This window comes from Temnothorax nylanderi, unplaced genomic scaffold, assembly GCF_030848795.1.
Source record: "Temnothorax nylanderi isolate EJ_2023f unplaced genomic scaffold, tnyl_v1.0 TNYL_tig0406_pilon, whole genome shotgun sequence".
Classification (NCBI taxonomy): Eukaryota; Metazoa; Arthropoda; class Insecta; order Hymenoptera; family Formicidae; genus Temnothorax; species Temnothorax nylanderi.
Window position 1 is genome coordinate 126251 of NW_027249468.1, and position 23045 is coordinate 149295.

A 23045-nucleotide genomic window follows, 5' to 3' on the forward strand; every position below is an offset into this window, starting at 1 on the left:
GTAAAAGTATACCGACATCGGGAAATTTACCGACCCGTTGTATTAGATATCGACGAGATTCGTGTGTGTGATATGCATACACACGCATTGCGTGCAAAATGTATTAGTATATTGTATAATTAAAAATATGTTACACTTTTTTAAACGCAAAACTGTATTTTTTGGTGAAACATTTGTAAAAAAAACATAGTTGAAGATTTTAACATATCTTATTTGCCACAAAATAGAATACACTGTATCCGCGTGAAAATTCAGGTCCAAGCATTCGTATTATTCTTGATCGTGTGTGGAGCAGTGTGGAGAATCTCTCGCGTTATTGTCGACATAATCGCTAGAGCTGTTTCCAATTGTTGCTTTATTCTTAAGTACCGCCATACCGCGTGCGTATCATAAAGCATCAAACAATCTCAACAGATTTTTTCGCCACACGCCGCCGATGTTGGAATGTTAGAAAAAATATATATCGCTCATTTTTGCTACAACAATGACATAACTCAGAAAACAAACTTTTCCAAAAAAGAAGTTTGAATGTTTTAATTTAAATCATTAAAATTTTTAATATTATATACTTTTAAATGCGATTTTGATGCAATAACTGATTGTAGAGGAATACATGTACATATATATATTAGCGCTTCATTCAGTGTATTGAATTTTTACCCTTCTTTTGCAAACAATTAAAAAATGACAATTTTTGAGTTATGTCATTGTTGTAGCAATGAGCGATATATGTAATTTGAGGAGAATGATATGGATGATACGAAACACTGCAGTGTTATCGCATGTAAATCTCATATTGTATGTATTTACAATATCATAGAATGACGACAACTACCATGATGATGATGATGATGATATGTAATAACGATAATGCCGTAAAGCTATTATATATATATATATATATATATATATATATATATTATGGATTGACAATACAAAGTATAAAGAAATTATACGATTAATAATAACGATAATAATAATATAAGGGTAACGTATAATATTATATCAAATATAATTATTAAAATTCTTTGAGGAATTAATAACGTGTCTATAAAAATAGAGCTTTTTGAACGATTTTTAAACATTTAATTTTGTCATGAGATAGAATGAGATGAATTATAATAACATACACGATATCAATTGAGAAGTTTTATTCTATTCCAGAGAGTACTCGAGCGGAACATATATGTATATCTACTTTTTAATATACATAAATTATGATTCGAGGGAAAGGCGGGCCTTGAAAAATATTTCTCTTTTTAATCAATCTCTATTTGATGAATCTATTTGATTCCATGATACTATATATCTGCTTAATGAAATGTATCTTTCAATTATCTACCAATTATTCATATGCGAATTGCAACTCATTATTTAAATTATATATAGCCTTAATTATCTCACATTTACACGCACACACAATATCGTGTGCGTGTGTGTGTGTGTATTAATAATTATATTTATTCAAAATTTCTCTTTCAAAATTAAATTTACAGGAATTAATTTGATCGATTAAATAATCGATCAATGTATGTATAAATATATCAGTTTTTTGATGAGTTGATTAAAAGTAATTGATCGATTACATTATAAATCAACTATTGAAGTCGAAAAGAACGTTGACCTGTTATAAAAAAAAAAAATAATTTTATACGTATTATTAACGGTTAATTTAATTTTAATTTTAATAATTGACAATTTGAAACTAAAAATAACTTGGTTATAATATTAATATTACTCGACGAAAGATAATTTAACTATAATATATGTATAATATTCTGAAAATGCTCGAAAATATATGTACATGCTTATTATAATGTTAATAATTTTGTTGACGTTAACGCAATTAACATTTTTATATCAAAATTGATTTGTTCGTAGCCCGTCGATAAAATTAGAAAATTAGTCCTCAAGATTCCGCCATTCCCTCGCCCCCTTCGTAGTCTCAAGTGACACAGCACCGTGTGCGTACTCTCTTTTATATCGAGTGTTTGATATTTAAAGAGAGTGGAGAAATCAAACTAAAAAAAGACTTACTACCAATCTGATCCTTTGTGACAACAAACGTGGCCAAGTTTTCATTATCACTCTTTATACACACCTGTTCATCACCCCTATCTCACCCACATTTCCTTCCTTTCTTTTTTTCTTTTCCCTCTTCCTATCCCTTATCCCCTACTCCCTATCTCTTCCTCCCTCGTCTCATCTCGTCCCTGTGCCTCTTTAAATCTTAAAAATGACTTTATGTTCAAGCAGCATGTTGTCCTCCGGTGGCAATGACAAGCAAGCTCGTAAGATGTTTTCGATGGCAGCCCGTTGTCGAAACAAGGCGTTTACCACCGGAGTCCCGTGGGGCACCAGTGGGGCCTTGCAGAGATACGACAAAATAGAAAGTACACTGTGGAAACCGGAAAATTCTTCGTCATCGTCCGAATCCGCCCTTTTAAAAGTGATACGAGAGCAGAGTTCGGCTAAAATGACAAGGTCGAGAATGATAGGAGTCGCGAGAAGCGAATCCTCACATGTATTATGGATCACGATGGTGTTGTGACCGCCTAGCATGATTTCGGAAGTGTACTCATCCATGGCTCTCTTGCTGTCACCTAGGAAAGATGTAAATAAAATAAATATAAAGAGAAATTTTTGTAAAAATTTGAGAAATTCCATTTTTCAAAGATTTTAAACATTTTATCAATTTTTTTCAACAATTTCAAGCGTTTTAAAGATTTTTGAGTTGTAAGGAATCTTTTTAAGAAACTTGAGAATTTTAAGTATTTTAAACGTTCTGAGAACTCGAAGAATTTTAACCCCGCAACCATTCTTTTCGGCACCCACTAACGGTAGTATATGGTTTGCGCGTCCGCGGCATATTAAACAACCTAAAACTACCAAACATTCATAGGTGTTCCTTGAAATCTCAACTATAAGTTTAAACAATAATAATATTATAAAATTAATTTTGTAATTGTTAATTTAATCGTTGAACCTTTGGAAAATACCTGCATAGTCAAAATGCCGAGGACGCAAACGACCCATGCATGTACGGTTGCAGAATTAAAAATATTGCAACAGAAAGTTATGTAATATCTCTGATCAAATAGTTTTGCTTTAGGATATATATATATATATATATATATATATATATATGTATTACATAATCAAGTGCCGATACACGCACGTATGCACGCGCATACATATATAATATTTTAAATGGAGTTTTTGATAAATTACTTATACTTGATACGCGAAACACGTTATTGTGATAGATATTGACATACCAAAGATAAGAACTTACCAACGTAAGGAACATATTTAATGACAACACAGTGGCCCGGCTTCTCTCCGGGCTTGTAAAGAATCTTGTTGGATGTCACCATATCGTCCACAACGTTACTTTTGGAGATCTGTATATCGGATTGATTATAAATGTATGAAGATATTGTGCGATACGAAATTTACTATATGATGTGTGTGTGTGTGTGTGTCGCTCATTTGCTACAACAATGACTCAGAAAACAAAATTTTCCAAAAAATAAGTTTGAATGTTTTAATTTAAATCATTAAAATTTTTAATATTATACTTTTAAATGCGATTTTGGTGCAATAACTGATTGTAGAGGAACAAAAATATCTAGCTATATATATTAGCTCTTTATTCAGTGTATTGAATTTTCATCCTTCTTTTCAGAAACAGTTCAAGTGACAATTTTTGAGTTATGTCATTGTGGTAGTAAATAAGCGATATATATATAAATGTAGATAGTATTATGTATAATAGATATAAACTCATTAGCATTCAGCTCTTAGTATTCACATATGCACGCACGATTTTGAGAAGAATAAATGTTTTAAATGCAGACATATAGATAAGCACTTAAAAATATAGCAACTCTTATATAAGGAAAGTTTTCGTATCTTTAGTTATATGTATAAGAGATTTAACGTTGATGTATAAGAGTCAATTATTTTTCTTCTTTACATCATATATCTACCTCTTTTGAACGAAATTGTTGTGGCGCGGATAGATTGTATCCATCGTTGTTCCCTAAATGGTTGTAACTGACAATCGATACCGGCTTTATACCGGCCGATACCAGGAAATCCACAAGCACGGACTTGAGCTTTGTCTGACCGGATTTGAAATCATCGCCGCCGACGAATGTCTTCTGCCTCTTGGCTAGTTCAAGGGCACCCGGTACAAAAGTGTTTTGCGGCGATCCATTGATGTAAGTACACTGGAAAAATTGTTTAAATATATAAAAAAAGCCTACACTTCCGCCCACCACCACCACTTTTAGTCGTACTAACAAGTTTCACATAAATGCACGCAAATAGAGAGAAAGAATACGTACACGTACAGTTTTATAATTAGTTTATGAGAGAACACGTAAGAGAAAAGAGTAAGATGTAATTGTGTAAAGAAAAAAAACTTGCGGGGAAGTACTTGGTAATAATTCTCAATTATTACCGAATATTATTAATTACTTTACTAGTAATAGTTATTATCATTTGACAATATATTTCCAGAAATATGTTTTCACCTAACAAAGAATAATTCAAAATTATATCTAATTTTTTCCCTTCCATTATTAATTATTATTATTATTATTATTAAACTATTCGTTTTTATTATTAAATACTATTATCATTATTAAATCGGTTTATCGAACTGATCGTCTCTCTGTCTTTCGTTAATCCAGTAAAATTCTCTGGAAAATATAACTGTAACCTGCCCTATACTGGCATAACACTGTGATGCCTCTATTAAATAATAATTTGGAAAACCATCTCTTTTTCTTTCTTTCTATAAAAAAGAGGAATAAATCATATATATTTCAAACTTGTTCATACTCCTTCTAGAGCCGCTGCCACAGCGAACATTGTGCTGGGACTGATCTCCGAGTGATCTTCCTCGATTGCCTTCAACAGATTGTCGGCTGTATCATTGACGCCTGTTATGATCTCCGAGAATCTTTCAGTACTCGCGGTCCATAGGACAATGACTCGGTCAAGACCCTTTGCAGTTTTGAACCGCGCTATGTCATTGCGAATCAAGTTGAGTTGCTCGGCCTTGGTACCCACGATGATGTTATTTGCCCTTTTGCCCTTTGTGAGCATAATCGCAAATATTTATTGTTATACATACTACGTGTGCGTGTCGCGTGCGCGCGCGTGTCATATATGTGCACATCTTTTTCAAATTAAATTTAAAGATTTGTATATCGTCACAATACAAACATAATTTTATAATTTCTTACTCCTTATAGTAATATTTATAGAATATTGAGAGAAAACATTGAAAATTATCGATACCTCTTGTCTCACAGCTGAACGTGTTGTCACCTTCAGTTTTCTTACGTGGTACCATATAATGATTTTCCGTCTTGAAAAGCTAACAATATAATTTAGCTTCTTAAATTATAAATAACATATTATAAAATCTAATTATATAATCTATGGATTTTGACGCATTTTTACCTTTAATTTTCTTGCATATAATGATTTTTCGTCTATCTTATCTCCAAGAAAATAGGTACATATATAATGTGGCACAATCCACAACGATAATTCATTTCTTTATACAAATTTCAAATAAAAATAAGTTATAAAAATTATATATCTATATGTATACCTATAACGTAGTAATGGATTTTTGGCCACACACATTTTCAGCTTTCTTTTATATATATATAATATATACAGGGTGATTTGATTATTGTCCCAAAAAATTCAAATTTCTCACTCGATTTTGAGACGATTTTTTCCGTAGCAAAATTTTCGTCGAAGCTTATAGTTTTCGAGTTATAAAAAGAAATAGTTACCTTATTACGGGCCGAGAGTACGGGAGGTAGGATAATGACATGGTATACCGATAATTTTTTGTCGCGTCGACGCGAAAATGATCGGCTCGCGAAGGCGAGGAATGAGGCGCCTGGTGTGATCAGCTGTCTCGCCGCCCCTGCCTACCTCCTCGGTACTCTCGGTAGGTATAATTATTTCCTTTTACAACTCGAAAACTAAGCTTCGGCGACAATTTTATCACAGAAAAAAATCGTCTCAGAATCGAATCGAATCAGGAATCTGACATTTGCGGGACAATAGGGTTTTTTCGAATCACACCGTATACGAATCTAAACTTAACGAAATTAAAAATTCCATAGTATTAGATCCCTGACGATAACAATTCTGATAAATTCTTTTCGTTATAATTATGTTTCTTGAAAATTTGAAACAAATTTAGCGCAGTGGAAATATAATTTGCAAAATAAATGTTAAAGTAAAGAGCAAGTTTTGTGAATTTGCTCCAATGCTGCCTAAGGAAATGAGAAATCAACGTACATTCGTAAGAAAACTGAAGATGATAATTTTACATAAATTAGTCAGATTAATTAGATTTTGCATTTTACTATTGCTTAAATAATTAGATAATTAAATTGTTGAATTTTCAACGAGAGATGGACGAAAGCTCATATTGTATGTAAGAAAACTGAAGGTTTTTTATGCGGCAATTTTCTTGGATTACTCTCAGATTGTCAAGGATCAATTTCGCGCGTATGTCGTTGGCAGGCAACGTTGAATTTAATCGAAAAACTATATAATTACCTGATTCGAAGCGATGAAATCGGGATAGTATATACTCCTCCTGGGTCGCATGTGCGTCATGTAGGGCCGTAACTGCACCTGCAGGTTTACATCCAGCACTCTGGCACGCGTCATGGCTTCCGCAAGGTTTACATCCGATATATCCCAGCCGTCGATTTCGATGTCATCCGGATTTACCATAGGCAGCATACTGGAAATGGGTACATAAACTTCTTCTCCTTTGACTCTTCTGCCTAATTTCACGGTAGACGCTTGCGTCAGGGAACCGTACCTAAAACGCACATAATAAAAATGGACTAGAAAAGTGGTCTAGAGAAAGTAATGAAAAAACAATCAAGTTGCACGCAAGAAGAAAAGACGATAGAAATTGGGGAAATTGTAGTAGGTGTGACGCGACACAAGCTCGAATCGATAATCATATAAGATTAATACAGGGTAGTTTGAGGTCGCGCGGTGTACGCAGAAAGACGATGAATCTGTATGAGTAAGTATAAACTCTCTCTCTCTCTCTCTCTCTCTCTCTCTCTCTCTCTCTCTCTCTCTCTCTGTCTCTCTCTCTATTTCAATTTTATTTTTTACATTATAATCACAAAGATATCCTTTTCACAACTACACAACCAATATGTAGTATAAATATATATAATTATATATATATATATATAACGCGATAATATAGATTCCTCCCGTGTTAAAATTAATTTATAAGAATATTAATTAAACAAAAATTACAATTATTTATTCCTTTGAAAAGGCTTTGTGAAAAGAATGATATCAATCTCGAATAAATAAAACGGATAATAGATACGCAAGGTAGACGTAAAAAACTCGAAAATCTTATACACGTTTAATTCTCTTATATTATATATAGCTTTCATCTTTCAAGTTTTCATTAACTGGCCTATAAGAAGACGACATGGTGCTCGATATCCTGCTTTCAAGTCCGCTCGTCACATAATGGATAAATAAAGACGTACCAGTTGGCAGTTTTCACACCTTCTTTCGTCTCCCATGATAATTTAAGCTTGTTCGCCAGCAAAGCTGCTGTCACAGTGCTACCGTTGTTGCCACCCCAGCCCACTAGCATCAGCCCTAGCTTTGGGACTCGAATCATGGTCCTGATGAGCAATTTCGTCGACGTAGGTGTTACCTGCACAATGAATAATCCATGCAATTAAAGCAATATATTTCAAAATTGTTTCGTATTCTTCAAAAATGTAACGCATTTCTCATTTTTTCATGGACTTAGTATCGAGAAAGAAAGGAATGCGCGCGGATGTATTTTATCGTATATCTCTCTATACTTATCAATATCGAAATTATATCGTTGATAATGTGTTAAAATTCCTTATAATACCTATAATGCAGTCTTTAACGATCCAGTGCAGTGGATATAGTTTATACGGATATGTAGATACGCGATATATGGATAAATATATGGCTATGCGCGCGCGCGTGTGTGTGTGTGTGAGTGAGAGAGAGAGAGAGAGAGAGAGGGAGAGAGAGAGAGACCGTATACGTACGAGCTTGCAAGGGCCGACTTCACGGAGACTTTCTAGAGTGATCTAGAACGCAATCTCACTCAACAATGCCGCTTACATATGCCCGATACATATCAAGGTTTATTATGTATAACATTCAAAGGATGATATGTAAGCAACACTCGCTTTTTCTCAACACACGGATCTTCCTAACGCGACAAAAGAAACAAAACAAACTTTATGATCAACTTGAGACGTTATCTATGACAAGTGTCAAAAAGAGAGAAAGAGAAGACTTATAAAGTTGCAAGAAAGTGCATGAGAAACAAACGTATAAACCTAAATGCAAGGCATAATTTGCGAAAACTAAGTGTAATCGACGAAGAGCTGAATTTTGTGCGTGGCACGCGCGTGCACACACGGCTGTCGCGCGCGAAGGACCGAAATGTCCTTTCAACTATACAGAATTACAGATTCCTCTTCGCCATGTCGTCATATACTACTTATTACATATCTTTTCAACGAAAGTATTTGAAAGATCATTATTTGTATGCACGTTTTCAATTTCTTACCAACCTACATCCACCATGCATTTTCGTAATATTTAAATTTTAAATTGAAATTGTGTCAAAGTAAATTTCATTTGTACAAATTAACTGGCGAATCTAGTTCATATTATATCGATCTTGTTACCGGTTTGATTTTTTAAAATCTAATTCGCGAGAAAACTCCATTTTTCGATCGCTTCGTTCGAATTTGAGACGCATAACATATACGATGGCCTCGACATCCACATCCTTACTATGAAACAGACGGTTCTACATACTTAATATATTAGAAAAAAGAAGAATTTATATCATTAAAAGATTATTCTGCATCTTTTCGTTTGGTTTATGCATATATACATACATGTGTACAATAAAGGACCGTTACAGTGACGAAAGGGCGGAAAGTTTCGTCGATCATTTTATTTTAAATTATAAGTATAAGCCTAGAGAGCTCTCGGGCAGATCTCGGGCCGATATCGATCAGCCGTCTAGCCGGCGGCGTGGCGGCACGAGCATTAGTGAGACAACACACTCTGGAAACAACTCAACAACTGGGCGGACCCATAGATGGATAGATGGGCAGATGGACGGACGGATAGACGGGGATAGACGGATGAGAGAATCGATGAGCCGATAAACGGATTCTCACCGTGTAAGTTTCGCGATCGTTCCCGTCACTCTCAGTCACCCTAGTCGTCTGATATTCGTACTCCGCCTCGATAAAGTCCTCCGAGTAGCGCACCTTTGGCGAGTTGACGCGAACCTTCAAGTTGGCCATTCTTCAGGTAAATCTGCGGAATATATAACACGTGGCGAACAAACGGGCAACGCGTCAACACGTCGACACGTACGAGGTACGAGGCGCAAGCTCAAGTACGCCGTCGAGTACTCCGGTTGACTCCGCGGTTACCGCGGTACCCTTGAGAATCGAGGATGGAGGATCAAGGATCGAGCGTCCGAGCCGTCGGGCGCTGGCAAATCTCCTTTAGTCCTTTCTGACACAGGCCCAGGCGAGGAGAATCGCTGCTTCTGGAAACTGACCGGCCGGCAGACACTGTCGGTTAGGTTCAAATTCGGATATATTGTTATTATTCCCTCACCGCGTTATGACCCTCACCTTTAAGCGCGTGCACACGCGCGGGCACGGAAGAATCGTCTCGAATCTAATCGTCTAGGTCGTCTAGGAAGATTAACGATAAACAATTACTTAGGTCATCTCGAGTCTCGAGTCTCGAGTCTCTTTCAGACGTGCGGCAAAATGGCAAAAACGATCTTTAAGCCTTGTTGAAAAAAATCTAAACAACGTCCTTTCCACGTACATAGTATCGGAAATTCGAAACTCACCAAAATTTACCAATTGATCAATTGATATTCGCGCGCGCGATTCGCGAACGCACACCGCACAGTCGAATGAGCAAGTCGAGGCCGTCGAGGGTGAGAGACGGCCGACGGCCGACGGCGGCGAACGGGCCAAGTCAGCGAGCGGAAAAGAGAACCAGAGGGCCGCCAGAGAGCCGGGCAAACACAGATACACGAGTCACAGAGATAGAGATTATACGCTCGGTCGAGCCTTCCTTCGCGACGACGCCGACGCCGACGACCACCGAACCGACGACTGCCAAAACGTAAATGCGGCGCAACCGCGCAACTGACGCTTAATCGCTGGTCGTTGCGTCGTATGACTCGTATGTCGTATCGACGGTGATCGACGCGCAAGTCGATGGCCTCTCGAACTCGAACGTGGTGTTGGCGTGTTGGATTGGATTGTGTGGGCATTGCAGGGGGTCGAAAGACTCGAAAGTCGAAAGAGGGATGGGGAGCACATGGAGGGATGCGATTATGGAGACCTCTTGCAGAAACGTGCGACACTACAAGAATATTTGCGCGCGCGCATCTTTTATTTTATATATATATATATATATATATGGCTGCGTTCGAAAACGTCACCCGAGTGCACACGAGTATACTCCCTTCTCTTTCTATCTCAGCGAGTTAGAAGGAGAAGGGAGTATACCCGTGTGTACCCGGGTGACGTTTCCGAACGCAGCCATATATATATATATCAATCAATGTACATACCACTAGGGCAGTAGGGCTAGGGAAGCAGGGGAAGAGAGGAGAAAGAAGAATTCGAAACTCTGTTTCATAGACATGATATATTAATTTGACGCGATCGTTGGATTTTCCTGATCAATTATCGTAAATGTAGGGATCCTATAAGACTCTTTCCAATTCCATGATTCGCTATCATCATTGAATGAAGTATTTGTCAATGATGTAGGGTGTTTCGATTTTGCCGGTGGCAACAGGAATATTAGCGATATCGCCATGATAATGTGCCAAACACTGTGAACGTACTGCAACAAAGAAAATGAGAAATAAGGTTTCTGAAAGAAGAAAATAATATACTTTACGCCATTTATGATTCAATAATGAAATCTGCTTTAGTGTGAACAAAACAAAATTAATTCCTAGAATAAAATGCGTTAACCCTTAAAAATCTTTTACCACTCGTGAAATTTAAAGCTTCAAATTTTTCAACTTTTTATCCAATTCGATATAACGCGAGATATATTTGCATCTCATTCACGTGCATGGTTTTGTAAGATATATACGTGTTGTAAATATATACGTACTTGATAGTTTTTCTCCGTTTCAATGAAAGAGTAAAGTAATAAACCTGTAATAGCAAAGAGCAAACCTAATAGTATCCTTTTGCTTGGTTTTTTGCATTTCTTGGATTGAAAAATCCGGTAAGTATGTGTAAAAATCTGTAACGGAAGCTGCGCTTTTATACCTGTCAATCCTCAATGTAAAATATAATATATAAAAGAATATTCATCTTTATTTACCAACATTCTTTCTTTTGTGTAAAATCACCCTAGATTAACAAAAATTATTTTAGATTTACCGGTATGACGATACCCAATGATAGCGGTATTGCGGTACCGATTAAACACATTCTGTCAATTTGCATCCCAAAAGTGATTATAAACACTCCCGTCATATGGCACAATGGTACAAAAGCAATCGGTAATTCCGCCATTGCTACCAATGTCACCCAAAATGCCAAGATACTCGAAAAAAAGTCGCTGTATTGTAAAATCTACCAAATAAATATATCATGTCATAAATATGACTTACTGAAAGATGTCTTGTCAATTTTAGTAATTAAGTTGAAATTAATTCTCTTTAGATTAGATTAAAATGTGTGTGCATGCATGCATATGTGTGTGTGTGTGTACGTGTTTGTAAAAATTTACGTATAAAAACTTTCCTTAATTATTATTTATTAAATATAATAAAAATAATAGTTTCTCTCATTTTAATAAAATCTATATGATACAAGAATTTGATTTTTTTTATAGAGCGTAATTATAAACGGGATGTAAATTCGTGACTTGATAAAAATAAAGAAAAATTTGTAGACATACCTCGTACTTTGTAACGCAAAATTGTCCGTCACTTTGATCACAGGCGTGATACAAAGACGAGAACAGCATGGTAACCAAGTACACCAGCCCTTCCGCATATAGCTTTCGTTTTACGGCTATATATATGGCTGGTACGAAAAAGATATTGCTCGTGACGAGCAGAATGGCACTAATGAGAGAAATAGCGGATACGGTACTCGAAATATCGGTGCAATCCCATCCTGTGTAACCTGAGTAATTGAAATGTTAGCGGAAGCTTATATAGTTTGCGTGCTCACATAATCTATATATAATTCAGATCTTTGTGAGTTTGCGCGCACAATTTTGTATAATTCAAATCTTTTTGATTCGTGCATTTTTAATCGCATAAATTTTGTTTTTAAACGAAACGCGACGCCTCTCGTCTCACAACTTTAACTTGCTTCGGTCACTGAAGTAAATTTTATTTTATACTTCAAAATCAGACACTTTTTGAGAAAGTATAAATGTATAGGATGCCTTTTGTTCGTGTGTGCATACGTGCGTGCGTGCGCGCGTGCGTGTGTATTTTGTATAGAATTAAAAAATTGAGTGAATCGAAATCTGTTGGCATTACGATTAAAATATTCCATTTAATTATATTTAATTGTAATTCGGTGTAGTAAATTTATAAGTACTATCAATGGTGCATAAAGTTATGTTAAAATAATGTTACCTTTAAAACAATTGCACGTCGCATAATGAAGGATGTTCTTTTGAATTTCTTGACAAATGCCGTGATTACCGCAAGGACTTTGGTCAGAAAATGTACACTTTCCGGTATGTATGTTCAGTAGTATTGACATTTTTTCGATTTGACAGCGTACAGGTGTACTATACGAGGACATAAAATATCACGTTATATACAGTACTATATACGTTGTGTATACCAAATTAAAATATTACTTCCTATTCGATCGTCGTTGATCAATCTCGCGCGTTAAAGTTTCCCTATCCAATTATTCGATAGGACACACGCAATCCTTTCTACAATTTTTTGAATTTTTAATTTCATATCTCAGCTTATTCAAATTGAATAGCTCGAATAACTTGAACAAGAGTCAGATTCAGGTTGAAGCAATTTTCCTTAGGATATAAATGTTGTTATTGTCGTTTTTTTAATGTAAAAACAAGATTCCACACGTAGCAGCTTATTTCTGTTTCATTTATTTTCTATTTACTAAAGTTTACTACTACGCTTGTATAATCATAATTATATAATGCCGATGATAAAAGAAAAGGAACGAATGGAAGAGAGAAGTAAATTATTTTGTATGTTTAACACATTTTCAATCTTTGTGTGTGTGTGTGTGTGTGTGTGTGTGTGTGTGTGTGTGTGCATCTATCATAATCAAATATTTTCAGTTAGAACTTACTTACCCATAATTATAACACGCAGCAAGAATAATAATGTACCATGTGCCTGGTTGTGGATACGCTATTAATAAACTTGCGTTGCGTTTGTTTAACGATGACAAATTTATCGCTAAAGTTCCATTTTGACAAGAATGGCGGTTTTCCAGTTTGGGTATACGACCTCGTTGAACGCACATCGTTACCAAGACCGATTGTGTCGACGGCAGCTAAAAGGATTACAGAAGTATACAATCCAACGTTCGATTTCGAAATTCGGTCTCGAACCATTTTAAGCAAAACTTTTTTCCTCTAATTTGAAACACACCCGGCTATTAAATTTACTTCCGCCCTATATATGGAACGCGATATCACGTCTCTCACTTTCAAATAGCTAATATTTTCTACACTAAATTAAACAATTTCTCTTATCGCATTGTTCTATCGTTACAATCAAATTCCTCTATTCCAAATTTCGGTGCAATCAGAAGTGAAGCGAGTGAAGATTGAGGGAAAAGTTTACAATAGCAAAAATGCACGGTCCTGGTCAAGTTGAAGAGAAAATAAAAAAACTTGTTGGTTTTATATGTACCTGTGTGCAATGTGTATATGTACCTATATAGAGAGAGATGACTACGCGACCATACGCCAAAAGAGCAAAAAAAGATTTGAAGGAGAAACAAACGTTAATAAACAATCTTTTTTCATTGTATTTAACGCATACAAAATAATGGATTGATGGAAATAGTAAATATATTAAATAAAAGATAATATAAAATAAAAAGCGAATTAAAAGTAAAAAAAATTTAATATTTTGAAACTCTTACCTTTTTTACTTCCAGACGTACACCGATGTCAAGCGTACCACCGATATCTATCAACGGCAAAATATCAAACTGCGTCATCATCGGGACTAAATCAGTTAATATTAGCCTCGAACTTAACCATTCCTTTCCCTAAAATATACCGATGATAATACAGAGATTGTTATTATGAATAACAATCAATATCATACATGAACAATGATTTCAGAAATATGATTTTCCAATCGTTAATATCGTTCCATACGACGTACGTAGAAAAATGTGTAGCATATTAGAATTAATAGAATAGATAATATATCACCTGCAGAAGATAAACGGTTGAGAATGTCTCCGCATGTTTAACACGAACCAATTGATACCTCGGTATACATTGATTATCAGTCTCACTTTTCTCGTTTTTGCCTTTTTCTCGGTAAAATTCATCTCTATTGTAAAATCTGCTAGCATTGGTTTCTTTATAATACCACTTGTGTTTTATTAATTCCTCGTAAGTATTTGTTCCCGTTATGGAATTAAAACTTGAAGCGATGTCCATGTATTCTTTAGTAAACGATCTCTCCGCTGTCAATCTGATTGGACACTCTGAAATAATTGTTTATACATTTATTTCATTACATTCGTCTATTTTGTTTTTTTTACACACACGCACGCGCGTGTATATAAACATACACGTACAGACTAATATATAGCGAGATGATAAAATTTACTAAAGATTACCTGTTACATCGACTTTGACGTTGAACTCTGTAACGCTACTCGAAACAATCAATAAATAATAATAGCTATCTTCGTAAGGAGAAGATTCTATGAAAGAGTAACTAGCATTTGAGGCAAGAGTTTTAGATTCCGTGGAATGAAAATGATTAGACGTTGGCAAAACACGTCCCTTCAAGTACATAGCCTCGATACAAAGTTTATCAATATTACGAAAACTATGCAACGTAAAGGTGCAGTTCCAGACTGACAAACGGAAACTCAATATTCCTGACGGAATATATATCCTATAAATGGAAAAATAACTGACGTGAATGTTTCGCACTTTGTGCAAATATACGTAAAGTGGGCACTGGAAAGTATAGCGCGCGGCATATTCATTCTTTGCAGAATTTTTTGTCTTTTCATTTACTTTAAGTTAGATCTCGATAACATTTTCAGATTATCTCGTACTTGAAAAATGTAATTTAAATGGCATCTACATGTATGGCAATTTAAAGCACGTAGATACATATTTTTTCTCTGCTTGAAATGAAAATTTTACATTAAATATAATAAATAATAAATACAGATAATAATTTTAATAAGACTTAATTTACTTGTAATATGTTGTCGTTGCGGTTGTTCGTAATCTCGTTGGACGATTAATGGGGATATTTTCAATATTATCTATTTGAGACCACAGCGCTACCGTACCTATGCTGTATCGACATTTGTGTCCGAGTCCCTGAAACATGAGTCGCGAGAATAATAAAGTAGATTTTGCATGTGTTTCCTAGATGTTAAAATAATTCATTTATAACGATTTAAGGTAATAATAATTGTACACATCTAACAATAAAAAGGCTGATCGACATACCTGTTGCTGAACTCTCTCGTCCCAATAAGACATATAAGCTGCCACAAACCAATCTCCGGGTTGGGGCTCATATACTGGAACAACCGTTACATTTTTTGGCTGATAAGTAGCGGTAGTAATGACTACGATATCGTCATTCCACTTGGCAGACTCGTTTGTTAAAAATATTCCATTACTCGTGGAGATTACTGGATAACTACCAAACTTGACGTGTCTGAAAATTATAAGGAATAACTTTGATTAATTAAATAATTAAAAATAATAAATTAAAATAAATAATATACTTGACGAGTGCTTTTAGAAAAGTATGGAATTTTACAAGATGTAATAATTGATTTTAAACAAATTATCCTAATAAAAGAATCTAACTAGATGGAAAAATAGATGGATAAATTGTGGGATATTATAATTGCACGCTCTTCTAAAAGCACTCGTCAAGTCAATTATTCATCATAAATAAAATATATAACAAGTTTTCAGACAAGTCATACAAAAAATATTACTTACATATAAACTTTTCGTGGCTGGCACGTGGGATCGTCCATAAAAGCGGCAAATTGCCACGTAGCTCGAAATACCTCCTTCGGTACTGTATAATGAAACATCGCCACGTCGGAATAGCTCTTGAACGAGCGAAGCAGATCTTCTTGATTCGCCTGTGGTATTACACAGCGACTCACTATAAACGAAAAGTTGATCACATTAATCAATATATCCCATTATATTAAGGGGGTGGGAGAGGGTGCAGTTGCGAAATTATAAAGCAAAACTCTCCATCCCTTTGTCTTTTTTTTTTCATCACTTTCAACATATTCAAATTATTGTTATTGTGTTTATGATGTTATTTACACTTTGCAAAAAGCAACGCTTTCTCCTAAATAAATTCATTCTATTTTGTTTATTTTCTTTGATTGCCTTCCAACCGTCCAATGATAATTTATCTTTCAAAAAGAGTCTCCAAAGAGTTTAAACAATTAAAAAGTGTTTCGGTGTTTGTTAAATTAATGAAATTGTACCTTCCTCGAAGGAAAAGGATACATAAAGATAAAGAAAACATGATCTTACAGGAGAAGTGTTTTCGAACTGTTTCGATGCATCACAATTATATAGGTATGGATAGCTCACGCATATCCCTTGCAACGATTTGTTCTCTATTTCGTTGTCTATTTCAAATTAAGGGTGGAAGTAGAGGATTTGATATCAACGTATCAAAATTTATCGATACGGAAGGTTTGCAAGAAGGTTACTTGGAAAAATTCAATAATCGATCGCTCTATATAATGCTTATTCAAATTTAATAGCAAAATATAATTTCTAACCTCCGTTTTTCTAATTCTCTGAAAATGACCACTTTCTATGTATTTTCTCATATCGAGCAATTTATTCATTCAACATAAGTATATTTAATGCATTTGAATAAATAAGTACTTTCTGGAATTTCGAGCAGAGTATTACAGGCAACGTATTAACGATAAACTTAATTTTTCGCGAAAGAATAAACATACTTGGAAAAAGAACGAACAAAAGGTTGAGTAAAATAGAAATTTGACGACACGTCGGACAGTTCCAAAGTTCCGGAGAACATGATGAAATCATGACACAAACATATATATTAATCGTAGAAAATAAATATAAAACACTGTCTTTGCTTCACAGTAATACGTTATATTTGTTTCACGCGCATTTCTCGGTTCCCAAATGACAATGTATAGGGTGCGTTCGGAAACGTGAGAGTTGGTGAGTTTCGGTGGAAAGGTAGTGGGGGAACCGTGTGCCTTCGAGTGTCGAGTGTCGCCGAACGCTTCTCACAGAATTTGGTGTGGGACGCCATCTTGGTACTACATCCGTGATAGACGTGTCTTACGTGCGCTCTAGCAAAATTTGCAAAAAAGCCTGGAAAATTAGCTCTTTTACTGTGAAAACAGCCAAGAAAAGGATAAACCCTTTGTGTGCCCTCTCGGACAATAAAGATTTGGGCGTCCTTTTTGGAATTTGTCGATTTTGGATCCATCGCCACTTTGACCACGCCGGTTAGCCTCACTTCGAGAAAACCTGTCCAGCCCCATTATAAAGGACGGGAAAGGCCATCCAAATTTATAGAAGAAGAAGAAGAATTTGATGTGTATACAAAATGGAGGAGCGTCGACGAAATGTCATCCTTGCAATTGCCACAGTAAGTGGACACAATTTATTGAGAACAGCAATTGAAAACCTTCAGTATGAGCAGAGCAGTGATGAAGATTGTGACCGATGGAATCAAGAAGCCAATGCGCTTACAACAAGGATTCGCTGTCGCAGAAATTTAAGACATCGTGTTACAAGAATTGAAGGCTATGTTGCTATAACAATAAATAACTACACAAATAGACAGTTCAGGGAACATTTTCGTGTGACTAGAAACACATACGAAAATTTGGAGCGAATATTGACACCTGAATTGATTAGAAGAGCAGACACTGGGAGAACAACTTTAGATGTCCGAACACAGTTATTGTCAATTCTGTGGTTGCTTGCAACTCCAGATTCATTTAGGTAAGTTTATGTAAATGTTTATGAAACACATTCAATTTTTGTATTAAATTAGCTAACAGAAAATAACACGTGGTTCTATTTTTTATAGATCTGTATCTGACCGGTTTGGAATTAGCAAGTCAATGTTGCATGATTCTATGAGAAGAGTTGTGGCTTCCTTAAATACCTTAGCGGACAGGTTTATAAAATGGCCTGTAGGTGATCGCTTAGACATAGTGAAATATCGTTTTTCACAAACTGGCTCTCTTTCTGATGTGATAGGAGCAATTGATGGATGTCATGTTCCTATCCCAGCACCCAAGGTAACTTGTGTTCTTTTTATAATTTATAGAAAACGCTTCTAAACTTTTTTGCTAGTCTTCAAAATATGTCTTATTTTCTCAGGTCGATTCTATTTCATATAGAACAAGAAAAATGGAATATGCAATTACGCTGCAAGCTGTCTGTGATGCAGACATGATATTCACAGACTGTTTCGTAGGGTTTTCTGGATCTGTTCATGATGCCAGAATTTTCAGAAACTCTGATCTATGGCATGCAGTAACGGAGAGTGAAAATGATTTTTTTCCCAATAATGAAATAATTATTGGCGATAAAGCTTATCCAATACTGTCGTGGTGTTTAGCTCCGTATATTAACAGAGGCAATATGGCTCAGGTAAGAAAACTTAATTTTTTCACACACGCGCGCGCACACACATACACACATACATTTTATTTACAATTGTGTTCTTAATATAAAAAAATTAATTTATTTTATTTTATATTATTAGTTTTACATATAATTTCTTTGATTTCTACGTTGCTTTAATTAATTTTTCTTTTTTTTATAGGCACAGAAAAATTTTAATCAACAACTTTCTAAAATGAGACAAGTCATTGAAAGGGCTTTTGCTCTATTAAAAGGAAGATTTCGACGATTAAAATATTTACATATGAGTCGTATCGATCTAATACCATATGTAATTTTAGCTTGTTGTGTTCTTCACAATGTTTGCCTTGAAGGGTGTGACGATGACATACGTGATTTTATAGAAGAGGGTTTGGAACAGGATCCTGATAACAACGATAATGCGGATGAGGAAGGCAGGGAGGTTATCCCTGATCGATTACCAAACGATCAAAGAGGAGTAGCCCGTCGCGAATATTTGACAGCTCTCTTAGCACAAAATCTTCCATAAATAGTGACATACTTATATGTAAATATGTATATTTGATTTTTGATAAATAATTATATTAATTTAATTATTAATTTAATTATTACTTAATTAGTTTGGAATTAAAATAAAAAAGTACAATGAAAAAACAATTGAGTATTTTTTATTTATATTATATATATAATGCGTGAACATATTAATAATTGCTTCGTATATCATGGACTTAAATAAAAAATTCTTGCTTTGCGATATACAGACTTTCTAAAATATACATAACGTCAGTCATAAAAAATGCATAACTCAAGAAATTAAAAAAAAATTACATGTCTCTTCACTAAAATACTTTTAAATTATATTCATTTAGTAGACAACGATATACATTTAAGAATGTAAAAAGAGAAACAAGAAACATAAAATGAATATTGCTTATAATCTATAAGGTACATCAATCAGACCGTTAAACGATATTGTGAAAAGTGAGTAAACTTATTTTAAAGCCAGACCCTAAGATATGGAGTTTATATGTTAACATTTGGATCTTTTCATCACAGTCTTTCGTGCATAACATTTGAGCATCAATTATGCATTATGTAATAAATCATTTAAGTATATCTATAATCTTATTAGTCAATAATATGCTTTCTTTTTGTTCCATTTTCATCATGCTGCGTACATTGCATGATACATAATTGACGCTTTGACTAGCAAATGTAGCATATATATATATATATAAAAACATCTACATTTACTTCAACAGTTACTATAAAGAAAAGATACAAGAACACTTATAACACTAACCAACTGTCTTATATTATATTTTATGTCTTATATTTTATATTTAGTTAAACCGTAATTATCACATAATTCCGGAAAACTGCCCAAGCAAAAAACATTAATTTTTAATATTAATTATTGCAAATAATATATGTCGATGTTTAAGAAACGTACACTAAAGTTTTACTTGTTTATTAAATATTAATGTTTTCTACTTAGGTGGTACACTGCGCACGTCAACGATTCGTTCCTTTAGCGAGTTTTATAAGAAATTTGTGTTATATATAGCCCGTATCAAGTCGCTAGAAGAACGAATCGTTGAAGCGCGGTGTACACTGCCCATCATTTATTAGTTCCATTTCCCTAGCAAATTTATATAAGATGTGTTACATATCCTATATCAATTTGCTAAAGAAATGGAAAGAATTAATGACGAGCAGTGTACAATCATTACGGAAATACAAAATCACAATTTATCAATAAGTTTCCCCATCATTTCTTTATAGATATCAATTGCTACCTTAGATTCAGCAATGACTTCTTTGTGGCGTCTTTCTCTTGCCTCTTCACGAACTTGTGCATCGGCAAGAAGAGCAGCGGACCAATCTTTTAACTCTCGTTCAACTCTAGTCATCTTTTTTTTTGTTTTCGGAAGACCTTCTTCACTTTGACTTGTCGATGACTCAGAATCTCCAAAAATTTCGTCGAAATCATTTTGCTCTTTAGAATTTATCATTGTTCTGTGTCTTTTATTGAGATTAGAGGCAAGAGAAACAGGCTTGACACACGGCTTTTCGCCTAAAATTTCATCTAAATCTTCGTAAAACTTACAAGTTTTGGGATCATTCCCCGATTTATTATTGTGATCCTTTGTTTCCATATATTTTCTCTTGATATCCTTCCATTTATTTTCACACTGGATGTGAGTTTTTTGCTTCCATTCAGGATTAGTCTTAATTAAATCCTTGCTTATTAAAGACCACACATCCCGGCTCTTCATGGTTTTAAAATGGTTTTCATGGTCTTGCCAAAGATGAATTAAACATTTTACTTCATTATCATCCTTCCAACATGCTGCAGCAGAAGTTGCAGAAGAAACTGTAGAAGAAGCTGCAGAAGCTGCAGAAGAAGTTGCAGAAGGAGCTGTAAAAGAGACTGCAAAAATTACATAGACGCATTAATATTTTTTAAATATGACAAAATATTTATTTTCTGCTTTGTAAAAAAGCATTTAAAAAAACAATAAAGTTTTTACCTATTGATTCAGGTTGTTCAGTCATGCAAATATTGCCTGAGTCACTGTTATGTATGGACGACTCCTCAGTCAATCGCAGGTTGAAGAATTTTATTGTTTCTTCACATACAGGCACGACGAAAATGTTGTTATCTGCAAAATGAAATAATAATTACATTCCTCTAACAATACAATAATTGAGCATTGTGAAAAAATCTTTAATTTTTATGCAAAATTAGGATTTTGAAAATTAGAAGAATTGTAAGCGAAAGAGCTGTGTTACTATTGCTTTCAATATTAACAAAAAACAATTATATTGTAATTATTTTAAATTTATAATATGATGCAAAATATGAGGAAAGGATACAAACTTTATAATTTTTGTTTATATGATTTGAATATCAATGTAACAACTCACCTTGTACATCTTGAACGAGTAGATTTCCATCAGAATTAAATAACGGGACATCTCCTGCCATTACAACTTGATGCCGTCCTTTTATCAATGTAATGTTATTATTCATTATTTTTTGCTTTACGATACTAATAATCTTTACTAATGATAGGTTATAAACAAGTCAACAACACGCGCCAAGCGAACACATGCCACCGATTCCACCGACTCCGCCCGCTTTTTTGTCGAGTGGGTTAGTGGCACTCGGTGTGTTCCCCTGTAGGTTTTCGAACGGCTTCACGCGAGTGCACACTGAGCATTTCCGAACGGTTGGTGTGTGTTAGTGTGCACACGAGAGGTGTTTCCGAACGCAGCCATACATACATATACATATATGTATGTATTCGAGATGATAAAGGAGCAGATATTATTTCGAAAGTGCAGAAAGTGTAGGTGTAGATAAACAAGTGTGAATCGCAGACAGGATCTAAAATCTTCTGTCCACGATACTAGAAATCGCGCTCCGAGATCTCGGTCAGAGAAAAAATTGACCAATCACATTTAAACAATTCGGCAATTGACCAATCAATTATGGGAGCTTTCCTGGCAAGCGACACAAGTCGACACAAGTGTCGTTTTGTCTTTGTTAAGGCCATCGGACACAAAATGCATAGCTTAGCATAAGCGTAGCATAAGACCGCTAAACCAATGAGCATCCAGCATAAAGTCGCCATATTGATTTACATAAGATGCTCATTGTGGTCCAGCGGTCTTATGCTATGCTTATGCAGCCTATGCAATTTTGTGTGCGATGGCCTTTGTGTCCACAATGCTAGAACGACGTTTTGACGTTTGTATCGACTTGTGTCGCTTGCTGTGGAAAGCTCCCAATATATAAGATGCGTTTACAATGCGATTAAAAGAGCCATCGCACACAAAGGCTGCATTCCCTTTGGACGCTTTCGTGCCGAAAGTGTCATTCTATCTTTCTTTAACATATAAGTGCTATTCTATACAATCTTGCTGTAAAGGGTATTCAAGCTCTAAGCCGTAAAGCCTTGTGTACGCGATACTAGAAATCGGTCCGAGTTTCGGTTTAAGCCAATCAACTGGCAGCTCTTACA

The 23045-nt window shown here is 34.9% G+C and overlaps 4 protein-coding genes across 10 annotated transcripts; 1 reads left to right on the plus strand and 3 right to left on the minus strand.

Moving 5' to 3' along the window:
* Window positions 1-190: 190 nt before the first annotated feature.
* On the minus strand, window positions 191-10455 carry Inos (Inositol-3-phosphate synthase). Of its 2 annotated transcripts, XM_071721357.1 has the most exons (10): window positions 9974-10455; window positions 9747-9809; window positions 9481-9665; window positions 9279-9420; window positions 7578-7750; window positions 6604-6874; window positions 4852-5106; window positions 3993-4235; window positions 3296-3404; window positions 191-2603 (listed from the first exon to the last, which is right to left on the minus strand). In XM_071721357.1, exons 4-10 carry the CDS (start codon window positions 9405-9407, stop codon window positions 2224-2226), a joined length of 1560 nt encoding a protein of 519 aa, XP_071577458.1. In that variant the 5' UTR covers window positions 9408-9420; window positions 9481-9665; window positions 9747-9809; window positions 9974-10455; the 3' UTR covers window positions 191-2223. The 2 variants fall into 2 exon arrangements, with proteins under 2 accessions (XP_071577458.1, XP_071577457.1); XM_071721356.1 differs by having other exon boundaries at window positions 9279-9665; window positions 9974-10454.
* Window positions 10456-10766: 311 nt separating this feature from the next.
* Window positions 10767-17553, minus strand: LOC139782349 (post-GPI attachment to proteins factor 6). 5 transcript variants are annotated; one of them, XM_071721348.1, is made up of 14 exons: window positions 17337-17493; window positions 17151-17262; window positions 16339-16510; window positions 15832-16045; window positions 15572-15699; window positions 14976-15259; window positions 14560-14840; window positions 14262-14390; window positions 13462-13664; window positions 12758-12915; window positions 12064-12293; window positions 11541-11735; window positions 11266-11400; window positions 10767-10986 (listed from the first exon to the last, which is right to left on the minus strand). In XM_071721348.1, the coding sequence occupies exons 3-14, from the start codon at window positions 16434-16436 to the stop codon at window positions 10789-10791; spliced, it is 2253 nt and encodes a 750-aa protein (XP_071577449.1). In that variant the 5' UTR covers window positions 16437-16510; window positions 17151-17262; window positions 17337-17493; the 3' UTR covers window positions 10767-10788. The 5 variants fall into 5 exon arrangements, with proteins under 5 accessions (XP_071577449.1, XP_071577447.1, XP_071577448.1 ...); XM_071721346.1 differs by lacking the exon at window positions 17151-17262 and having other exon boundaries at window positions 17337-17551; XM_071721347.1 differs by having other exon boundaries at window positions 17260-17493.
* Window positions 17554-17642: 89 nt separating this feature from the next.
* Window positions 17643-19671, plus strand: LOC139782352 (uncharacterized). The gene is made up of 4 exons (XM_071721359.1): window positions 17643-18363; window positions 18452-18665; window positions 18748-19020; window positions 19196-19671. Exons 1-4 carry the CDS (start codon window positions 17963-17965, stop codon window positions 19541-19543), a joined length of 1236 nt encoding a protein of 411 aa, XP_071577460.1. The 5' UTR covers window positions 17643-17962; the 3' UTR covers window positions 19544-19671.
* LOC139782353 (uncharacterized) lies at window positions 19667-22285 on the minus strand. 2 transcript variants are annotated; one of them, XM_071721361.1, is made up of 3 exons: window positions 21946-22285; window positions 21549-21680; window positions 19667-21436 (listed from the first exon to the last, which is right to left on the minus strand). In XM_071721361.1, exons 1-3 carry the CDS (start codon window positions 22049-22051, stop codon window positions 20760-20762), a joined length of 915 nt encoding a protein of 304 aa, XP_071577462.1. In that variant the 5' UTR covers window positions 22052-22285; the 3' UTR covers window positions 19667-20759. The 2 variants fall into 2 exon arrangements, with proteins under 2 accessions (XP_071577462.1, XP_071577461.1); XM_071721360.1 differs by having other exon boundaries at window positions 19667-21448; window positions 21946-22284.
* Window positions 22286-23045: the final 760 nt, after the last annotated feature.

What these genes read in the sequence shown, in the direction of transcription:
- LOC139782349 (XM_071721346.1), bottom strand. Translation starts at nt 17,427, where the DNA reads ATGATTTCATCATGTTCTCCGGAACTTTGGAACTGTCCGACGTGTCGT. An exon ending in CGTCAAAGTCGATGTAACAG is followed by an intron (nt 14,841 to 14,975) that starts GTAATCTTTAGT and finishes CAATTATTTCAG; the next exon opens with AGTGTCCAATCAGATTGACA. An exon ending in GCTGCGTGTTATAATTATGG is followed by an intron (nt 12,916 to 13,461) that starts GTAAGTAAGTTC and finishes GTCCTCGTATAG; the next exon opens with TACACCTGTACGCTGTCAAA.
- LOC139782353 (XM_071721360.1), bottom strand. Translation starts at nt 22,051, where the DNA reads ATGAATAATAACATTACATTGATAAAAGGACGGCATCAAGTTGTAATG. An exon ending in ACTCGTTCAAGATGTACAAG is followed by an intron (nt 21,681 to 21,945) that starts GTGAGTTGTTAC and finishes TTCATTTTGCAG; the next exon opens with ATAACAACATTTTCGTCGTG. An exon ending in TGAACAACCTGAATCAATAG is followed by an intron (nt 21,449 to 21,548) that starts GTAAAAACTTTA and finishes TAATTTTTGCAG; the next exon opens with TCTCTTTTACAGCTCCTTCT.
- Inos (XM_071721357.1), bottom strand. Translation starts at nt 9,407, where the DNA reads ATGGCCAACTTGAAGGTTCGCGTCAACTCGCCAAAGGTGCGCTACTCG. An exon ending in ACGATCGCGAAACTTACACG is followed by an intron (nt 7,751 to 9,278) that starts GTGAGAATCCGT and finishes TTCATTGTGCAG; the next exon opens with GTAACACCTACGTCGACGAA. An exon ending in GGTGTGAAAACTGCCAACTG is followed by an intron (nt 6,875 to 7,577) that starts GTACGTCTTTAT and finishes TGTGCGTTTTAG; the next exon opens with GTACGGTTCCCTGACGCAAG.
- LOC139782352 (XM_071721359.1), top strand. Translation starts at nt 17,963, where the DNA reads ATGGAGGAGCGTCGACGAAATGTCATCCTTGCAATTGCCACAGTAAGT. An exon ending in GCAACTCCAGATTCATTTAG is followed by an intron (nt 18,364 to 18,451) that starts GTAAGTTTATGT and finishes TATTTTTTATAG; the next exon opens with ATCTGTATCTGACCGGTTTG. An exon ending in TTCCTATCCCAGCACCCAAG is followed by an intron (nt 18,666 to 18,747) that starts GTAACTTGTGTT and finishes TTATTTTCTCAG; the next exon opens with GTCGATTCTATTTCATATAG.